This window comes from Schistocerca gregaria, chromosome 11, assembly GCF_023897955.1.
Source record: "Schistocerca gregaria isolate iqSchGreg1 chromosome 11, iqSchGreg1.2, whole genome shotgun sequence".
Classification (NCBI taxonomy): Eukaryota; Metazoa; Arthropoda; class Insecta; order Orthoptera; family Acrididae; genus Schistocerca; species Schistocerca gregaria.
Genome location: NC_064930.1, coordinates 105672013 through 105692526, shown reverse-complemented (window position 1 = coordinate 105692526; position 20514 = coordinate 105672013). Strand labels below are relative to the sequence as shown.

At 45.6% G+C, this 20514-nt stretch overlaps 1 protein-coding gene across 1 annotated transcript in view; it reads right to left on the bottom strand.

Moving 5' to 3' along the window:
- LOC126295440 (mucin-19-like) overlaps positions 1 to 20514 on the bottom strand; it is a 293300-nt gene that overhangs the window by 23351 nt on the left and 249435 nt on the right. The window contains exons 11-12 of the mRNA XM_049987938.1: positions 14145 to 14405; positions 9045 to 9227 (exon numbers count right to left, since the gene is read on the bottom strand). Of these exons, the coding sequence (XP_049843895.1) occupies positions 9045 to 9227; positions 14145 to 14405 (444 nt within the window). The remainder of the gene's footprint in view (positions 1 to 9044; positions 9228 to 14144; positions 14406 to 20514) is intronic.

Sequence of the window (20514 nt, the reverse complement as noted above, 5' to 3'; positions counted from 1 at the left end):
CGGGACGACGTGATTGGCTGCGGTTTAGCGCGCGCAAAATGCCGTGCCTGCTAGATGCGCAGTTGGCTGGGGAAGTGTGGGGGGGGAGGGGGAGTGGTGGGGGTGCATACTGCGGGCGTCACTCCAAAGGAATGCACACTACTTTTGTAAAAATCCATCTTTTGTTCTACATGTTTGGAAGCTTTACAGTGTGTAGATACATCCTTTGGGAACAATATTTTGATTTCTCCACATAATTTCCATCCCTCTCAACTGCCTTACGCCATCTTGGAACCAGCGCCTGTATACCCACACGGTAAAATTCTGGACCGACCGTTTGGAGTCACTGTTAGGCAGCGCGCACAAGGGACTCATCATCTTCGAATCTTGTTCCATGAAGAGAGTCTTTCAGTTTCCCAGAGAGATGATAGCCACATGGAGCCAGGTCAGGACTGTAAGGCGGGTGTTTCAGTGTTGTCCATCCGAGTTTGGTGATCGCTTCCATGGTTTTTTGACTGACATGCGGCTCAAATGCCTCTGAACACTAGGCGACTTAACTTCTGACGTCATCAGTCGCATAGAACTTAGAACTAATTAAACCTAACTAAGCTAAGGACATCCTGCCCGAGGCAGGATTCGAACCTGCGACCGTAGCGGTCGCTCGGTTCCAGACTGTAGCGCCTAGAGCCGCACGGCCACTCCGGCTGGCGACTGACATGTGCATTTTTGTCCAACAGCAAAACATCCTGCTTTAGCCGATGTGGTCGAACACAACTCAGTCGAGCTTGAAGTTTCTTCAGTGTCGTCACATATGTATCAGAATTTATGATGGTTCCACTTGGCATGATGTCCACAAGCGAGAGTCCTTCGGAATCGAAAAACACCGTAGCCGTAACTTTTGCAGCACAAGGTGTGGTTTTGAATTTTTTTTTCTTGCATGAATTTGCATGAAGCCACTCCATTGATTGCCTCTTCGTCTCTGGTGAAAAATGATACAGCCATGTTTCATCACCTGTCACAATTCTTCCAAGAAATTCATCTCCTCCATTCTCGTACTGTTCCAAAAGTTTGGTGAATACCGTTTTTCTTGTTTCTTAGTGAGCCACTGTCAACATCCTGGGAACCCACCTGGCACAAACCTATGCATCAGAATTTATGTTGGTTCCACTTGACATGAAGTCCACAAGCGACAGTCCTTCGGAATCGAAAAACACCGTAGCCTTAAATGTTCGAGCACAAGGTGTGGTTTTGAATTTTTTTTTTCCTTTGGTGAATTTGCATGACGCCACTCCATTTACTGTTCGTCCCTAGTGAAAAATGACGTAGCCATGTTTCATCACCTGTCACAATTCTTCCAAGAAATTCATCTCCACCATTCTCGTTCTGGCAGTATTTGTATGGAGTGTAGCCATGTATGGAAGTGAAACATGGACGATAACTAGTTTGGACAAGAAGAGAATAGAAGCTTTCGAAATGTAGTGCTACAGAAGAATGCAGAAGATTACATGGGGACATCACATAACTAATGAGGAGGTATTGAGTAGGATTGGGGAGAAGAGAAGTTTGTGGCACAACTTGACTAGAAAAAGGGATCGGTTGGTAGGACATGTTCTGAGGCATCAAGGGATCACAAATTTAGCATTGGAGGGCAGCGTGGAGGGTAAAAATCGTAGAGGGAGACCAAGAGATGAATACACTAAGCAAATTCAGAAGGATGTAGGTTGCAGTAGGTACTGGGAGATGAAGAGGCTTGCACAGGATAGAGTGGCATGGAGAGCTGCATCAAACCAGTCTCAGGACTGAAGACAACAACAACAACAACAACAACAAACCATTCTCGTACCGTTCCAAAAGTTCGCTGCATACCGTTTTTATTGTTTCTTTGTGAGCCACTGTCAACATCCTGGGAACCCACCTGACACAAACCTATGCATCAGAATTTATGGTGGTTCCACTTGACATGAAGTCCACAAGCGAGAGTCCTTCGGAATCGAAAAACACCGTAGCCATAAATGTTCGAGCACAAGGTGTGGTTTTGAATTTTTTTTTTTCCTTGGGTGAATTTGCATGATGCCACTCCATTGATTGCCTCTTCGTCTCTGGTGAAAAACGATTTTTGTGAGGTGAGTGATTTGTGAAAGGTATAGGTTATTGTTAGTCAGGGCCATTCTTTTGTAGGCATTATTGAAAGTCAGATTGCGTTGCTCTAAAAATATTGTTTGTCAGTTTAGTGTTGATCAGAATAGGTAAAGAGCGAAATGTCTGAGTACGTTCAGTTCGGCTGAGCTGTTTGAAAATCAAATAATGTAAGAGGTTCAGCAGCACAGTAATTCATTAATTTTGCTAAGGGGACGTTTCAACCTCCTTAACCTGGCTTCTCCGACTCCACATTCCCTACCTCAAATAGTTCAGTGGAGCCCTCTCTATGTCCTGTTATATTTTTGCACGCTCTTACGGAAACGCCCTGTATATCTGTTCGTATTTGTTGATGCCATTCAACAGATTTTGTAATTCTTCTTTACCTTCACTGAGGATAGCAATGTAATCAGTGAATGTTATAATGTTGGTATCCTTCCACCTTGAATTTTATACCGCTCATGGAACCTTCTTTTATTCCTGACATCGCTTCTTCGATGTACGAGTGACGTTCAGTAAGTAATGGAACACATTTTGTCTCGACCTGTTTCGGTGGAAAAGTGTGGAATTTACTGCGGAATTTAGTATGCAATTTTCCCGCTGCAGCTGCAGCAGTTTCACGCGGTTCCGATAGGTGGCAGTGCTATACGTAGCCTTCAGAATGGCGCCTGTAACAGAGGCGAATTGCAAGTAGAGAGATGTCATCGCAAATATTCTGCAGAGACCTGGCAGTGAACAAAAGCACGGCGAGTCGTTGAGTGAAGTGTCTGCCATCATGGTAGCAAGGTCTCGAAAACCTGTCTGATCCCCTGCTTGCCAGTCGACCACACACAGCTACCCTCAGGGAACTGCAAAAACAATTTCAGTGTGTTCGTTGCCACAAAACTGTAAAGGAACTTCTCCTTGTCCATGCCAATGGAAACCCTCATACAAGTCTGCCCACCCAATGGGAGCCCACAAAACTTCATTGGACTGTCCCTCTTCACCCACTTGCATCTCACACTTTCCATCTGTTTGGTCCAATGGAAGATGCACTCCACAGAAAGCAGTATGAGGATGATGAGGCGGTATTTGATGCAACAAGACGTTGGCTCTGGAGTCGTCCAATAGAGTAGTACCATGCAGGCATACAGTAAGTTTGTGTAAGGCCATTCCATTGAACGGAAGGTGATTTTGTAACCAAAAGAATGGGAAATAATATGGTGCATTGTAATCCTGAATAAAATCAAATGTTTGCAGAAAAAAAATTGTGTTGCATTACTTAGCGAACACCCCTCGTACACCAAATTCTTCATCTTGACTTCCCTTACAGCACTGTGGGACGCTGCAAACAGTTATCGTTTACAGCTTGTATTGTATGGGAGAGAAGTCTCTAAATGAGACACAATGACGGGGTGGTATGGGGTCATGTGTAGGGTTGCTCCAACAGTCCACGGGTGTACTGCCGGTCCGTAGTATCCAACGCGCACAATATTTCGGCGATCAAACATGTCGCTATTGTCAGGTGCGCTGCCGTACTGAGCTCCTGAGGGCGGAGGCCGTCCTAAACACCCTTCCTCCGCGAGGCGTTCTCTCCGCGGTCTCAGGATGGCAGATCAGACGCGCTCTCCGCTCCACCTCTACAGTACAGCGCGTGGAGATGGACGAAGTCACGGAGGAAGAGATACCCACCGCCTAACAGGGTGTTAGAAAAAGGTACGGCCAAACTTTCAGGAAACATTCCTCACACACAAATAAAGAAAAGATGTAATGTGGACCTGTGTCCGGAAACGCCTAATTTCCATGTCAGAGCTCATTTTAGTTTGGTCCATCTACGCTCAATGGAGCACGTTATCATGATTTCATACAGGATACTCTACCTGTGCTGCTAAAACATGTGCCTCTACAAGTACACCACAACATGTGGTTCATGCACGATGGATCTCCGCAACATTTCAGTCGAAGTGTTCGTACGCTTCTCGACAACAGATTCGGTGACCGATGGATTGGTAGAGGCGGACCAATTCCGTGGCATACGCACGACCTGACCTCAACCCTCTTGACTTTCATTTATGGGGGCATTTGAAATCTCTCCTCTACGCAACCCCGGTACCAAATGTAGAGACTCTTCGTGCTCGTATTGTGGACGGCTGTGATACAATACGCCATTCTCCAGGGCTGCATCAGCGCATCAGGGAGTTCGTGCGACAGAGGGTGGATGCACGTATCCTTGCTAACGGAGGACATTTTGAACATTTCCTGTAACAAAGTGTTTGAAGTCACGCTGGTACGTTCTGTTGCTGTGTGTTTCCACTCCACGTTTAATGTGATTTGAAGAGAAGTAATAAAATGAGCTCTAACATGGAAAGTAAGCGTTTCCGGACACATGTACACATAACATATTTTATTTGTTTGTGTGTGAGGAGTGTTCCCTCAAAGTTTGGCCGTACCTTTTTCTAACACCCTGTATACCGTATACTGGCGCACTATCGCGGAAAATAGGACGAATATTGAGGAAACACGGCCCAATAGAACACGAGCATTATTGGGAAGTGTCAAAGACGATATCGGTTTGCGGGAGGCCGGCATATACCAGATTCCATGTGAGTGTGGGAAGACTTACATTGGACAGAGAGTGCGTACCATCGAAGATCGTTGCCGAGAACATCAGAGGCACACTTGACTTGTACCCCAACAAGTCGGCAGTCGCAGAGCACTGTTTGTCCGAAAATCACGAAACGGACTACCAACATAGCATGGTCTGGGCACAGAGATCTAAATACTGGGACAGCGTCGTTAGAGAAGCTACCGAAATTCGTACCAGGGACGGACTCATCAACAGAGATTGCGGCTGTAACCTCAGCAAGGCATGGGCACCAGCACTGAGTCTAATTAAAAAGAGGCTCAGCAAAGGAAACGAGCGAGCGACCAGGGCGGACGAGGCTGTTACAATGACGCCATCACAGACGCCGACGCCAGCCTCTCAGCGGCAGCGGGCGCGGACCGCGGAGAGAACGCCTCACGGAGGAAGGGGATTTAGAACGGCCGCCCGCCCTCAGGAGCTCAAGGCCCATCAGTCTGTTACCAGCAGTCAGCCATGTCTTTGAAAGGCTGCATCTCTGCCGCCTCCTGCGTCACATCAGGGAAGAACGTCTCCTACCGGACGAGCAATGCGGTTTCCGCCCTGGACACGCAACCGCGCACCAACTGCTTCGACTCGTTGAAGAGGAACTCGATGCCATCGAACGGCGGGAATATTTCGGAGCCATATTCCTGGATGTTTGACGGGCGTTCGATTCTGCACGGCATGAGGGGCTTCTCTTCAAGCTCCTGGACCTCGGTGTGCCCCTGCCGCATGTCCGACTCTTAAAACCTTACCTCGCCAACAGGAGCTTTGATGTACGCACAGAGGACCTGTCGACGAGCCGCCGGGTTAGGAGTTCCCCAAGGCTCCGTCCTCGGCCCCCTACTGTACATCCTGTATACCGCAGACATGCCGCGAGTGGACAGGGTCCACTTCGCCCTCTACGCGGATGATACAGAGATGTACACGCGCAGCACGAATGCAGCTCTGCTCCAACGACGCATGCAGGCAGCGGCTGACACAGTGGGCCAGGACGTGACGCCTCAGCCTCAACAGGGCTAAGACGCGAGCCCTCCTCATCACCAAGAAGTGTATCGCAGCCGACCTGCCGCAGATCACCATCAGGGGCAATATCACAAAGTACCTGGGAGTAACGCTGGATGGAGGCCTAACATGGAGATACCATATCGACGACATCGTCAAAGAGGTCAGGGGTACAATGACTCAACACCTTTTTTTTTTTTTTGGTCATCAGTCTATTGACTGGTTTGATGCCGCCCGCCACGAATTCCTCCCCTGTGTTAACCTCTTCATCTCAGAGTAGCACTTGCAACCTACGTCCTCAATTATTTGCTTGACGTATTCCAATCTCTGCTTCCTCCACACTTTTTGCCCTCTACAGCTCCCTCTAGTACAATGGAAGTCATTCCCTCATGTCTTAGCAGATGTCCTATCATCCTGTCCCTTCTCCTTATCAGTGTTTTCCACATATTCCTTTCCTCTCCTATTCTCCGTAGAACCTCCTCGTTCCTTACCTTAACAGTCCACCTAATTTTCAACATTCGCCTATAGCACTACATCTCAAATGCTTCGATTCTCTTCTGTTCCATGTTTCACAACCATACAATGCTGTACTCCAGACGTACATCCTCAGAAATTTCTTCCACAAATTAAGGCCGGTATTTGATATTAGTAGACTTCTCTTGTCCAGAAATGCCTTTTTTGCCATAGCGAGTCTGCTTTTGATGTCCTCCTTGCTCCGTCCGTCATTGGTTACTTTACTGCCTAGGTAGCAGAATCCTTTAAATTCATTGACTTCGTGACCATCAATCCTGATGTTAAGTTTCTCGCTGTTCTCATTTCTACTACTTCTCATTACCTTCGTCTTTCTCCGATTTACTCTCAAACCATACTGTGAACTCATTAGACTGTTCATTCCGTTCAGCAGATCATTTAATTCTTCTTCACTTTCACACAGGATAGCAATGTCATCAGCGAATCGTATCACTGATATCCTTTCACCTTGTATTTGAATCCCACTCCTGAACCTTTCTTTTATTTCCATCATTGCTTCCTCGATGTACAGATTGAAGAGTAGGGGCGAAAGGCTACAGCCTTGACTTACTCCCTTCTTAATACGAGCACTTCGTTCTTGATCGTCCACTCTTATTATTCCCTCTTGGTTGTTGTACATATTGTATATGACCCGTCTCTCCCTATAGCTTACCCCTACTATTTTCAGAATCTTGAACATCTTGCACCATTTTATATTGTCGAACGCTTTTTCCAGGTCGACAAATCCTATGAATGTGTCTTGATTTTTCTTTAGCCTTGCTTCCATTATTAGCTGTAACGTCAGAATTGCCTCTCTCGTGCCTTTACTTTTCCTAAAGCCAAACTGATCGTCACCTAGCGCATTCTCAATTTTCTTTTCTATTCTTCTGTATATTATTCTCGTAAGCAGCTTCGATGCATGAGCTGTTAAGCTGATTGTGCGATAATTCTCGCACTTGTCAGCTCTTGCCGTCTTCGGAATTGTGTGGATGATGCTTTTGCGAAAGTCAGATGGTATGTCGCCAGACTCATATATTCTACACACCAACGTGAACAGTCGTTTTGTTGCCATTTCCCCTAATGATTTTAGAAATTCTGATGGAATGTTATCTATCCCTTCTGCCTTATTTGACCGTAAGTCCTCCAAAGCTCTTTTAAATTCCGATTCTAATACTGGATCCCCTATCTCTTCTAAATCGACTCGTTTCTTCTTCTATCACATCAGACAAATCTTCACCCTCATAGAGGCTTTCAATGTATTCTTTCCACCTATCTGCTCTCTCCTCTGCATTTAACAGTGGAGTTCCCGTTGCACTCTTAGTGTTACCACCGTTGCTTTTAATGTCATCAAACGTTGTTTTGACTTTCCTGTATGCTGAGTCTGTCCTTCCGACAATCATATCTATTTCGGTGTCTTCACATTTTTCCTGCAGCCATTTCGTCTTAGCTTCCCTGCACTTCCTATTTATTTCATTCCTCAGCGACTTGTATTTCTGTATTCCTGATTTTCCCGGAACATGTTTGTACTTCCTCCTTTCATCAATCAACTGAAGTATTTCTTCTGTTACCCATGGTTTCTTCGCAGCTACCTTCTTTGTACCTTTGTTTTCCTTCCCAACTTCTGTGATGGCCCTTTTTAGAGATATCCATTCCTCTTCAACTGTGTTGCCTACTGCGCTATTCCTTATTGCTGTATCTATAGCGCTAGAGAACTTCAAACATATCTCGTCATTCCTCAGTACTTCCGTATCCCACTTCTTAGCGTATTGATTCTTCCTGACTAACGTCTTGAACTTCAGCCTACTCTTCATCACTACTATATTGTGATCTGAGTCTATGTCTGCTCCTGGGTACCCCTTTCTAAACCCGACACCTGCGCTCCCTCCAGAACTGGGTGTTGCTTTCTATCTTACACTCAAACGCCCGCTTATCGACTACGCCGCTGTGGTTTGGGTCGATGCTGCAGCGACCCACGTCGACCGACGCCAGCACCTTCAGAACCGGATTCTACGTCTGGCATTGCACCTCCCTCGCGACGACCTTGACCGAATCTCCAACATTCGAGACGGGTTTCGTCCGGCTGCACGGCTCTTTTACGAGAAGAACACTCAGTCCGGAAATCCGCTCCTTCGAGCACCGGGCCACAGGGTGCTGCGTTTTAACGCAATCAGATGGCTCCACCTGCTTCGAGACCACTGAGTTGCCAGCACATCCAGAACACCGTCCCGGCAGACTGACAGGACATCAAACACGAAGTCAGGCTACATCACACGCTCCGTCAGTTTGGCGGAATAGCCTTCCGGCTTAGAGTCCACCTACCCGCAGGGGCTCATCTGTGCCTGTCAGGCAGCAGCAGCAGCAGGAGCTCAGTTCGTCAGCGCACCTGACGATGGCGACATGTCTGACCGCCGAAATATTGTGCCCGTTGGACTCTATAGACCGGCAGTACACCCGTCGACTGTTAGAGCAAGAAATACGCTGGGAGAAGTTGAAGAATCACAGGTGTAGGGTTGGTTCTGAGTGTGCATGTGGTTATGGTGGTTGTGGAGTTCTTGGTTACAGTTGTGGTCCATGGGTCTGTTATAGGCGTTGTTATGGATGTGCTTATGGCGCTGGTTATGGGGTGCTTATGGGAGGTTTATCGAGTGGTTATGTGGCTCGATATGGTTGAGTTTTAGAGGTCTGTTGTTGGTGCTGGGTAAGGGGTGACTATGGTGGTAGTTATAGCTCTGGTCGTTGAGTGGTTACAGAGTGGTTACATGGGTGGTAATGGGTGTGGTTCACGTGTCTGCCATTGGGGTCACTCCTTTACCTGCCGGGCCTGGTGACAGCTGGTGGGCTGGCCTCAGAGGCGCTCTCTGCGGAGGCGTCTTCTGCGGGGGCGGCGGGCGCGGCGCTGGGGGCGGGTGGCGCCGGCTCGGCGTCTCCGGCGGGGGCGGCGGGGGCGGCCGTCGTGGGGCGGATCACACCACGCCGTCTGCCGAGCACACTGTGCCTGTGGTGAGTATCCCCATATTAACACAGTAGCATATGTGTTGTGGTATAATTTGACTGTCGACTATCGATTGTTAAACCGAGTCGACTGTGGCACCAGCAGTGGGCTCTTTGACTATAAACTAAATTACACTGCATAAATTCAATCTGTTTGTACATAAGACATACAAAGGGCGTATTTCAATAATGGCACAAGTACATTTTTGCTCATTCAGAGATACAGAGTGCTAAAGTTAAATGAGCGCTGAGACATATGTAGTTGAGATACCAGAAATATTCAAGTATTCTGGTTTCAAGTTTATATATATATATATATATATATATATATATATATATATATATATATATATATATATATATATTTCAACTATTCTGGTATTTCAACTACAGAATTTTCAGCGTTCATTTATATTTAGGACTCTGTATCTCAGAATGAGCAAAAATGGACTTGTACCACTATTGAAATAAGCCCTTCATATTTCTAAAAACGTAATGCCATAACTGATTACTAGCTGATTTCCCAGGTTCTATACAATCCTTCCGTTATTGCATTTTAGTATTAATGTAAGAATTCCACATTTCGATTACTGAAAATTCAAATTCATCACCCCATACTTTGCTACCAGGATTATAATGCCTGTATATCCTAACAGAATAATACGTATCGTGGAAGACCCACTCATTTGTGTAATTCCAAAATTGTGTAAAGTATCAATGAGAGAATTTATGGTGCAATATTGAAATTTAATTAAATGAACATTTCAAAAGTAACGTTCATTCAGCTAATACTACAGAACAAAATATCATATTTTATGCATACAACTGTAAAACTAGTGTATCAAGTGAATTAAATATAATAAAATACCAATCATATTATTAAATTCTCCAAACTCGTTAAATATTACAGACTAGCAAAAGCCAAGACCAGTTTTGGAATCAGAACAAAAATTTCTTATAAATGTGACATTTTGCACATGTAATGTAACATTAATGTAACATTCTAATTAGTTTCATTGAAACTGGGATCTTAAATAAAAGAATTAAAAATTAGAACTTAAAAAAATAGAGATCACATAAAATTTGTACATAGATAAAAGTTATCTGTATTTACTGATATACACGTTAATAGAAACATTATCTTACCAACACACGAAAGAATAACTTGTTACGTTAAAAAAAAATTCTTTCGAAAATATCGTTTACAAAAGAAACTTGTAGATTCCAGAAACTTCGATTATAAACTTGAAACTGATTTAAATTGCAAAACAGGATAATTTTGTAGCATAAAATGGGAATTCTCAAAAGATATGCTTTACTTAAAATCCGGGTTCTAACTACAAATCGTAGGATTTAAAAGTGTACTTTTTGAGAAACCTCTGAAGCGAACAGGGAGGATATAAAGAGAAGTAAAGCGCGGTAAGTGCAGCAGTTGTGCTCAATTCGTAAACGTGCAAACGATTCAGATGGCTCTGAGCACTATGGGACTTAACATCTGAGGTCATCAGTCCCCTAGAACTGAGAACTACTTAAACCTAACTAACCTAAGAACATCACACACATCCACGCCCGAGGTAGGATTCGGACCTGCGACCGTAGCAGCAGCGCGGTTCCGGACTGAAGCGCCTAGAACCGCTCGGCCACAGCGGCAGTCCGACTCAGATGCTAAGATGTGCTTTGTGTAGTGGTTCTCTGGTGCGTACATGCACTAAGTTGCTTCTTGGAAAACGGTCAAAATGTCAATAATTACTATGAAGAAAAGTGTCTCAATAGGGAACAAACCTGCAGCATGCTCGTGGAGGCACAAACGAACTTCAAGTACGAGAGAAAACATAAGTAAAATCTTGTAGTATGCCCGCATCTCGTGGTCGTGCGGTAGCGTTCTCGCTTCCCGCGCCCGGGTTCCCAGGTTCGATTCCCGGCGGGGTCAGGGATCTTCTGTGCCTCGTGATGGCTGGGTGTTGTGTGTTGTCCTTAGGTTAGTTAGGTTTAAGTAGTTCTAAGTTCTAGGGGACTGATGACCATAGATGTGAAATCCCATAGTGCTCAGAGCCATTTGAACCGTTTTTTCTTATAATATTTGCAATTATGTATTTCCAGTTATAATTGTGTAGCCAAACATTGGTTTTAAGTTTTACCAAAAATGTACTAGCAATAATTAACGCTCAACGTTTTGGTTATCACTGTTTGGGAAGAGATTTATTGCAACTAGCAGTGTGTCGGCAGTTGTATGGTTGGATGCCTCAAGCTACTTCTGGACATCAGGAACTGTGGGGGGATGGGGGAGGGCACGATTAAAGAAAGAAATAAGGAAAAAAAGTTTCTGAATCGGTGTAAGTAAGCAACGTATGCCGACAGTTTCGTGGGCCTGTGCTAGAGACAAGGACGCGGGCTGTTTGTCTCTTTGGCGTGTTGTGACGTAACAAGATGGCGTCCATCACGACGCGGAAGTCACGACGGCAGGGCTTTTGTCGTTTAGAGTTATGGGCCACCTGCATATAAGAGAGCGATCTCTGTTCAACTCCGGCAGCCGTAAGGACTCGTGAATTCGTGAGCTGGATTACGCAGAAACGAACAGTACCTGGCGTTCAACAAGTCCAAACAAAACTGTAAACTGGGTGCTCTGTAAGAAACTGTTAATTTTTGGAAATCACTGTAAGGAATGTCGTTAGACACTTCACCCAGAGAACGGTACAAGTTGTTTGAAAAGTCTACACAAAAATATTAACGTGGCGGTACTGGGTGATACACAAATCACTACTGTATTTTGTAAATCAGTAGTGGGAGTTTCGTAAGCAGTACCTCACAGTATACGCAAGGAAAAGGGAAAAATGCGGGGTGTTTAAAAAGTCTCCGCAAAAGTGAAAACGTGGTAGTGGCAGGCAGCGGGTTATACACAACGCTGGTGACTACTTTAAAGGTCAGTAGAATTTTGAAACACGTATCTGTTCTGTACGAGCTGTAAAGAAGTAGTTGCCACAATTAAAAAGTTCCAACCCTCGTATTAATGTTCACGCTGTATACAGGGTGGTCCATTGATCGTGACAGGGCCAAATATCCCACGAAAAAAGCGTCAAACGAAAAACTACAAAGAACGAAACTTGTCTAGCTTGAAGGGGGAAACGAGATGGCGCTATGGTTGGCCCGCTAGATGGCACTGCCATAGGTCAAACGGATATCAAACTCGTTTTTTTTAAATAGGAACCCCCATTTTTATTACATATTCGTGTTGTACGTAAAGAAATATGAATGTTTCAGCTGGGCCACTTTTTTCGCTTTGTGATAGATGGCGCTGTAATAGTCACAAACATATGGATCACAATTTTAGACGAACAATTGGTAGGTTTTTGTAAATTAAGATACAGTACGTAGGTACATTTGAACATTTTATTTCGGCTGTTCCAATGTGATACATGTAGCTTTGCGAACTTATCATTTCTGAGAACGGATGCTGTTACAGCGTGATTACCTGTAAAGACCACATAAATGCAATAAATGCACCAAATGATGTCCGTCAACCTCAATGCATTTGCCAATACGAATAACGACATTCCTCTCAACAGCGAGTAGTTAGCCTTCCGTAATGTTCGCACATGCATTGACAATGCGCTGACGCATGTTGTCAGGCGTTGTCAGTGGATGACGATAGCAAATATCCTTCAACTTTCCCCACAGAAAGAAATCCGGGGACGCCAGATCCGGTAAACGTGCGGGCCACGGTATGGTGCTTCGACGACCAATTCACCTGTCATGAAATATGCTATTCAATACCGCTTCAACCGCACGCGAGCTATGTGCCAACATTCCATGATGTTGGAAGTACATCGCCGTTCTGTCATGCAGTGAAGCATCTTGTAGTAACATCGGTAGAACATTACGTAGGAAATCTGCATACATTGCATCATTTAGATAATTGAGGGCCAATAATGCCGCATCATACATTAACCCGCCAAGGTCGCTGATGTTCCATATGTCGCAACCATCTTGGATTTTCCGTTGCCCAATAGTGCATATTATGCCGGTTTACGGTACCGCTGTTGGTGAATGACACTTCATCGCTAAATAGAAAGCGTGCAAAAAATCTGTCATCGTCCCGTAATTTCTCTTGTGCCCAGTGGCAGAATTGAACACGCCGTTCAAAGTCGTCGCCATGCAATTTGACGTAGCATTCTCAACACCGACGTTTTTGAGATTCCTGATTCTCGCGGAATTTGTCTGCTACTGATGTGCGAATTAGCCGCGACAGCAGCTGAAACACCTACTTGGGCATCATCATTTGTTGCAGGTCGTGGTTGACGTTTCACATGTGGCTGAACGCTTCCTGTTTCCTAAAATAACGTAACTATACGGCGAACGGCCCCGAACACTTGGATGATGTCGTTCAGCATACATAGCACACGCCCGTTGGGCATTTTGCTCACATCAACACCGTATTACCCTTCTCCGCAATTGGTAGACGGTCCATTTTAACACGGGTAATGTATCACGAAGCAAATACCGTCCATACTGGCGGATTGTTACGTGATACCACGTACTTATACGTTTGTGACTATTATAGCGCCATCTATCACAAAGAGAAAAAAAGTGGTCCAGTTGAAACATTCATATTTCTTTACGCGCTACACGAATATGTAATAAAAATGGGGGTTGCTATTTAAAAAAAAAAAACGCAGTTGATATCCGTTTGAGCTATGGCAGCGCCATCTAGCGGGCCAACCATAGCGCCATCTGGTTTCCCCCTTGAAGCTAGACGAGTTTCGTTCTTTGTAGTTTTCTCGTTTGACCCTTGTTTCGTGAGATATTTGGTCCGGTCACTATCAATGGACCAACCTGTGTGCTGGTAGGAATGTATGTGTGTGGATGGAGAGAGAGAGAGAGAGAGAGAGAGAGAGAGAGAGAGAGGGGGGGGGGCGGTACGGACCTGTCAGGGAGCGCTGGCCTGTGAGGGGCGGCGGGGGCGGCAGGAGGCGCAGAGCCCTCGTCGGCCGGCGGCTGCTGCTGCTGCTGGGTGGTTGCGGGGGCGGCGGTGGTGGAGCGCGTCCTGGCGCCGCCGAAGCGGCCGCGCGCTGGCCGGGGGGCGGGAGCCGCCGCCTCCTTCGCCTCCTCCTTCACCTCCTCCGACGATTCCCTGTTGGGGGCAGCGGTGCTCGCCTTGCGCCGCGAGCCGAAGTTGCCTCCTGGCCTGCCGGCACAAACACACACAGCGCACCAAGTCAGTCGAGAATCGGGCCCAACACCAGACACACCCCCATCGTGGTAGATGCTTTCAAGAATGTTGTATACTTTGGTTTCGTCACCGCCAGTGGCTTTAGGATGAAGCACCCAACCCTTGAACACCTACTAAAGAAACCTGGAACTTCGTGGCAGACCGAAACTGTGTGCCCGACGGAGTTCGTGTCTCTGTCGTGCACACAGTTTCTGGGATGCCTTGCAACGTGCTGTCCAGAAGAGATCTCCACCCCCCCCCCCCCCCTACTTTAACGGACTTCTGTACAGCCTTGCAGCTTTCATGGTGTCAGTTCCCTCCAGCACTACTTCAGACATTAGTCGAGTCCATGCCACATCGTGTTACGCTACTTCTGCGTGCTCACAGGGGCTCTACACGATATGAGACACGTGCACAGTTTTCTTTGGGTCTTCAGTGCCTAAGAGTGTTGTCCACACAGAGTTTTGAAGATTTTTGGCAACAAAGTGAATCTACCACTTGTCTTTATACAGCAGTATGTATAATGGGTTGATTTGGGGAGAACGAACAGCGAGGCCATCGGTCTCATTGGATTATGGATTGATGGGGAAGGAGGTCGGGCGTACCCTGTCAAAAGAACTATCCCGGCATTTGCCTGAAGCGATTTAGGGAAATCACGGAAAACCCAAATCAGGATGGCCGAACGAGGAAGTGAACCGTCGTCCTCCCGAATGCGAGTCCAGTGTGCTAACTACTGCGCCACCTCGCTCGGTGTAGTATACATAACACTAACTTTGTATGTGGACAAAATTTTGTAAGCAGAATGTACGAGGTACAATCAAGTTCTAAGGCCTTCGATTTTTTTTCTAATTAACTACTCACCCGAAATCGTTGAAACTGGCGTTACTTCTCGACGTAATCGCCCTGCAGACGTACACATTTGTCACAACGCCGACGCCACGATTCCGTGGCAGCGGCGAAGGCTTCTTTAGGAGTCTGTTTTGACCACTGGAAAATCGCTGAGGCCATAGCAGCTCGGCTGGATAATGTGCGGCCACGGAGAGTGTCTTTCATTGTTGGAAAAAGCCAAAAGTCACTAGGAGCCATGTCAGGTGATTAGGGAGAACGAGGAATCACTTCAAAGTTGTTGTCACGAAGAAACTGTTGCGTAACGTTAGATCGATGTGCGGGTGCGTTGTCTCGGTGAAACAGCACACGTGCAGCCCTTCCCCGACGTTTTTGTTGCTGTGCAGGAAGGAATTTGTTCTTCAAAACATTTTCGTAGGATGCACCTGTTGCCGTAGTGCCCTTTGGAACGCAATGGGTAAGGATTACGCCCTCACTGTCCCAGAACATGGACACCGTCATTTTTTCAGCACTGGCGGTTACCCGAAATTTTTTTGGTGGCGGTGAATCTGTGCGCTTCCATTGAGCTGACTGGCGCTTTGTTTCTGGATTGCAAAATGGCATCCACGTCTCATACATTGTCACAACCGACGAAAAGAAAGTCCCATTCGTGCTGTCGCTGGGCGTCAACATTGCTCGGCAACGTGCCACACGGGCAGCTGTGTGGTCGTCCGCCAGCATTCGTGGCACCCACCTGGATGACACTTTTCGCATTTTCAGATCGTTGTGCAGGACTGTGTGCACAGAACCCACAGAAATACCAACTATGGAGGCGATCTCTTCAACAGTCATTCGGCGATCCCCCAAAACAATTCGCTCCACTTTCTCGATCGTGTCGTCAGGCCGGCTTGTGCGATGCCGAGTTTGTTACGGTTTGTCGTCACATGATGTCCTGCCTTCTTTAAACTGTCACACCCACGAATGCACTTTCGACACATCCATAACTCCATCACCACATGTCTCCTTCCACTGTCGATGAATTTCAATTGGTTTCACACCACGCAAATTGAGAAAACGAATGATTGCACGCTGTTCAAGTAGGGAAAACGTCGCCATTTTAAGTATTTAAAACAGTTCTCATTCTCGCCGCTGGCGGTAAAATTCCATCTGCCGTACGGTGCTGCCATCTCTGGGACGTATTGACAATGAACGCGGCCTCATTTTAAAACAATGCGCATGTTTCTATCTCTTTCCAGTCCGGAGAAAAAAAAATCGGAGGCCTTAGAACTTGAATGCACCTCGTATTGTGGTTTTGCCACCGCCAGTGGCTTTAGGATGAACACCTACTAAACATAAAGAAACCTGGAACTTCCTGGCAGATCGAAACTGTGTGCCTGACCGAGTTCGTGTCTCGGTCGGGCATGCAGTTTCATTCTGCCAGGAAGTTTCATATCAGCGCACACTCCGCTGCAGAGTGAAAATCTCATTCTGGAAAAAGAAACCTGCCATACAAGAGTCCTGGAAACGAGGAAGAAAAACTTGGTCCTATGCATATACACTACTGGCCATGAAAATTGCTACACCACGAAGATGACACACAGGAAACGCGGCCGGGATATTTCTAAGGAATCCAAACTGATCTTCCCCTAGGTAGTCTTCTACTAGTTTTTCCATTCGTCTGTAAAGAATTCGCGTTAGTATTTTGCAGCCGTGACTTACTAAACTGATAGTTCAGTAATTTTCACACCTGTCAACACCTGCTTTCTTTGGGATTGGAATTATTATATTCTTCTTGAAGTCTGAGAGTATTTCGCCTGTCTCATACATCTTGCTCACCAGGTGGTAGAGTTTTGTCAGGACTGGCTCTCCCAAGGCCGTCAGTAGTTCTAATGGAATGTTGTCTACTCCTGGGGCCTTATTCCGACTCAGGTCTTTCAGTGCTGAAAGATATAGTAAATTTAAATTATCAGTATTTCCAGTTAAGCGTCAGTTCATCATTTTCTCCACACAAGAGACACTGAACGATGATAGCGTGTCACCTTATTGAATCATTAGGTAATAGAATATTTGCTGTAAAGTTTAGTGAATAATATTTACTTTTGTTCTTTATTTATTTATCAGAAAGCACATTGGCGCAAGGCTAGTGGCCGTGACATTCAAAGTTGAGAAGGAAATTGTATTGGTTTTGTGTAACAGAACTGTAATGGATATTATTGTTTCTTTATTTTGAACGTGAAGGTGGTCAAGGTTTGATTATTTAAATATGTTAAGATGTAGAATAAGCTGCAGCCAATCAGATGGACGGCTTCAGGAAAGGGAAGTGGACTAGTCAGTTGAGAGAAGAGGTTCGGCGGACAGGAAACGCGGCCGGCAACGGGCAGAGCGGCAGTGCTGGAGGAGACGCGAAAGCCGACACTTCGGCTGGAGACACCAAAGTGGACAGTTTCCATTGAGAAGCGAAACCGGACAGCCGGTCTCCAGTCAGCTAGGATGTGAAACGACTTAGAAAATTTCGCGTTATGTGGTATCGCGAGGCTAAGTCACTGAGCGGTGAGCAGCTGCGCGCTTGGTGTAAACTCGTAACTTTTCGCGTACATAACTTGTATTTCGCGATGATCGAACTGCGTCAAATGTAAATGCGCTCGAGTTTAACACCCGGGTTCCCGGGTTCGATTCCCGGCGGGGTCACGGATTTTCTCTGCCTCGTGATGGCTGGGTATTGTGTGATGTTCTTAGGTTAGTTAGGTTTAAGTAGTTCTAAGTTCTAGGGGACTGATGACTAAAGATGTTAAGTCCCATAGTCCTCAGAGCCATTTGAACCATTGAGTTTAACAGTAGCTCTAGATACGAGCACTTTCGCTGTTAGTTTGCTTTCTCAATGAACATTATTCTAACCAAATCGTAACTGTGTGGCCTACATCATTTATGTGTCATTAATTTACACTACTGGCCATTAAAACTGCTACACCACGAAGATGACGTGCTACAGACGCGAAATTTAACAGACAGGAAGAAGATGCTGTGATATGCAAACGATTAGCTTTTCAGAGCATTCACACAAGGTTGGCTCCGGTGGCGACACCTACAACGTGCTGACATGAGGAAAGTTTCCAACCGATTTCTCATATACAGATAGCAGTTGACTGGCGTTGCCTGGTGAAACGTTGTTGTGATGCCTCGTGTAAGGAGGAGAAATGCGTACCATCACGTTTCCGACTTTGATAAAGGTCGGATTGTAGCCTATCGCGATTGCGGTTTATCGTATCGCGACATTGCTGCTCGCGTTGGTCGATATCCAATGACTGTTAGCAGAATATGGAGTGCCATTGGTTACACGTCTCGGTCACCTCTTGTTCGCGTTGACTGCACTTTGAACAGTGGACGCTATATTTCAGATGCGTTGCGACCCGTGGCTCTAACCTGCATTCGATCCGTGCGAAACCCTACATTTCAGCAGGATAATGCACGGCCGCGTGTTGCAGGTCCTGTACGGGCCTTTCTGGATACAGAAAATGTTCGACTGATGCCCTGGCCAGCACTTTCTCCAGATCTCTCACCAATTCAAAACGTCTGGTCAATGGTGGCCAAGCAACTGGCCCATCACAATACGCCAGTCACTACTCTTGATGAACTGTGGTATCGTGTTGAAGCTGCATTGGCAGCTGTACCTGCACACGCCATCCAAGCTCTGTTTGACTCGATGCCCAGGCGTATCAAGGCCGTTATTACGGCCAGAGGTGGTTTTTCTGGCTACAGATTTCTCAGGAGCTATGCACCCAAATTGCGTGAAAACGTAATCACATGTCAGTTCTAGTATAATATATTTGTCCAATGAATACCCGTTTATCATCTGCATTTCTTCTTGTTGTAGCAATTTTAAACGTAAGTACTCTACAAAAGGAGTTCAAAGAGTTTTGCACAGTTGTCTCTAATTTTTTTTTATTTTTTGCAGGTGGAAAATGAAATTTTTGGGAACATACTTGGTACATTTATATATATACTGAGCCTACTCAATATAGCCTCCATCAGCTGTGTCTCATCTGGCCCCATTCCTCAGAGAATGAAACCTATGCCCTTCTGAATCTGCTTATTGTATTCATCTCTTGGTCTCCCTCTACGAGTTTTACCCTCCACACAGCCCTCCAATACTAAATTTGTGATCCCTTGATGCCTCATGTCCTACCAACCGATCCCTTCTTCTAGTCAAGTTGTGCCACAAACTCCTCTTCTCCCCAATCCCATTCAGTACCTCCTCATTCGTTATGTGATCTACCCATATAATCTTCAGCATTCTTCTGTAGCACCACATTTCCATAGCCTCTATTCTCTTCCTGTCCAAACCATTTATCGTCCATGCCTCATTTCCATACATGGCTACACTCCATACAAATACTTTCAGAAATGACTTCCTAACACTTAAATCCATACTCGATGTTATCAAATTTCTCTTCTTCAGAAACGCTTTCCTTGCCATTGCCAGTCTACATTTTATATCCTCTCTACTTCGACCATCATCAGTTATTTTGCTCCCCAAATAGCCAAACTCCTTTACTACCTTAAGTGTCTCATTTCCTAATCTAATACCCTCAACATCACCCGACTTAATTCGACTACATTCGATTATCCTCGTTTTGCGTTTCTTGATGTTCATTTTATACCCTCCTTTCAAGACACTGTCCATTCCGTTCAACTGCTCTTCCAAGTCATTTGCTGCCTCTGACAGAATTACAATGTCATCGGCGAACCTCAAAGTTTTTATTTCTTCTCCATGGATTTTAATACCTACTCCGAATTTTTCTTTTGTTTCCTTTATTGCTTGCTCAATATACGTATTGAATAACATTGGGCAGAGGCTACAACCCTGTCTCACTCCCTTCCCAACCACTGCTTCCCTTTCATGCCCCTCGACTCTTATAACTGCCATCTGGTTTCTGTACAAATTGTAAATAGCCTTTCGTTCCGTGTATTTTACCCCTGCCACTTTCAGAATTTGGAAGAGAGTATTCCAGTCAACATTGTCAAAAGCGTTCTCTAAGTCTACAAATGCTAGAAAAGTAGGTTTGCCTTTTCTTAATGTACCTTCTACAATAAGTCGTAGGGTCAGTATTGCCTCACGTGTCCCCATATTTCTACGGAATCCAAACTGATCTTCCCCAAGGTGACAACTGTAAAACTACAGCATTTGTAGGCCGTGAGAATTGTTTTCCGTGTTTTTACGACGCCTTATCGCTCTGGCTCGTGTGTAACCACATCTATCCTA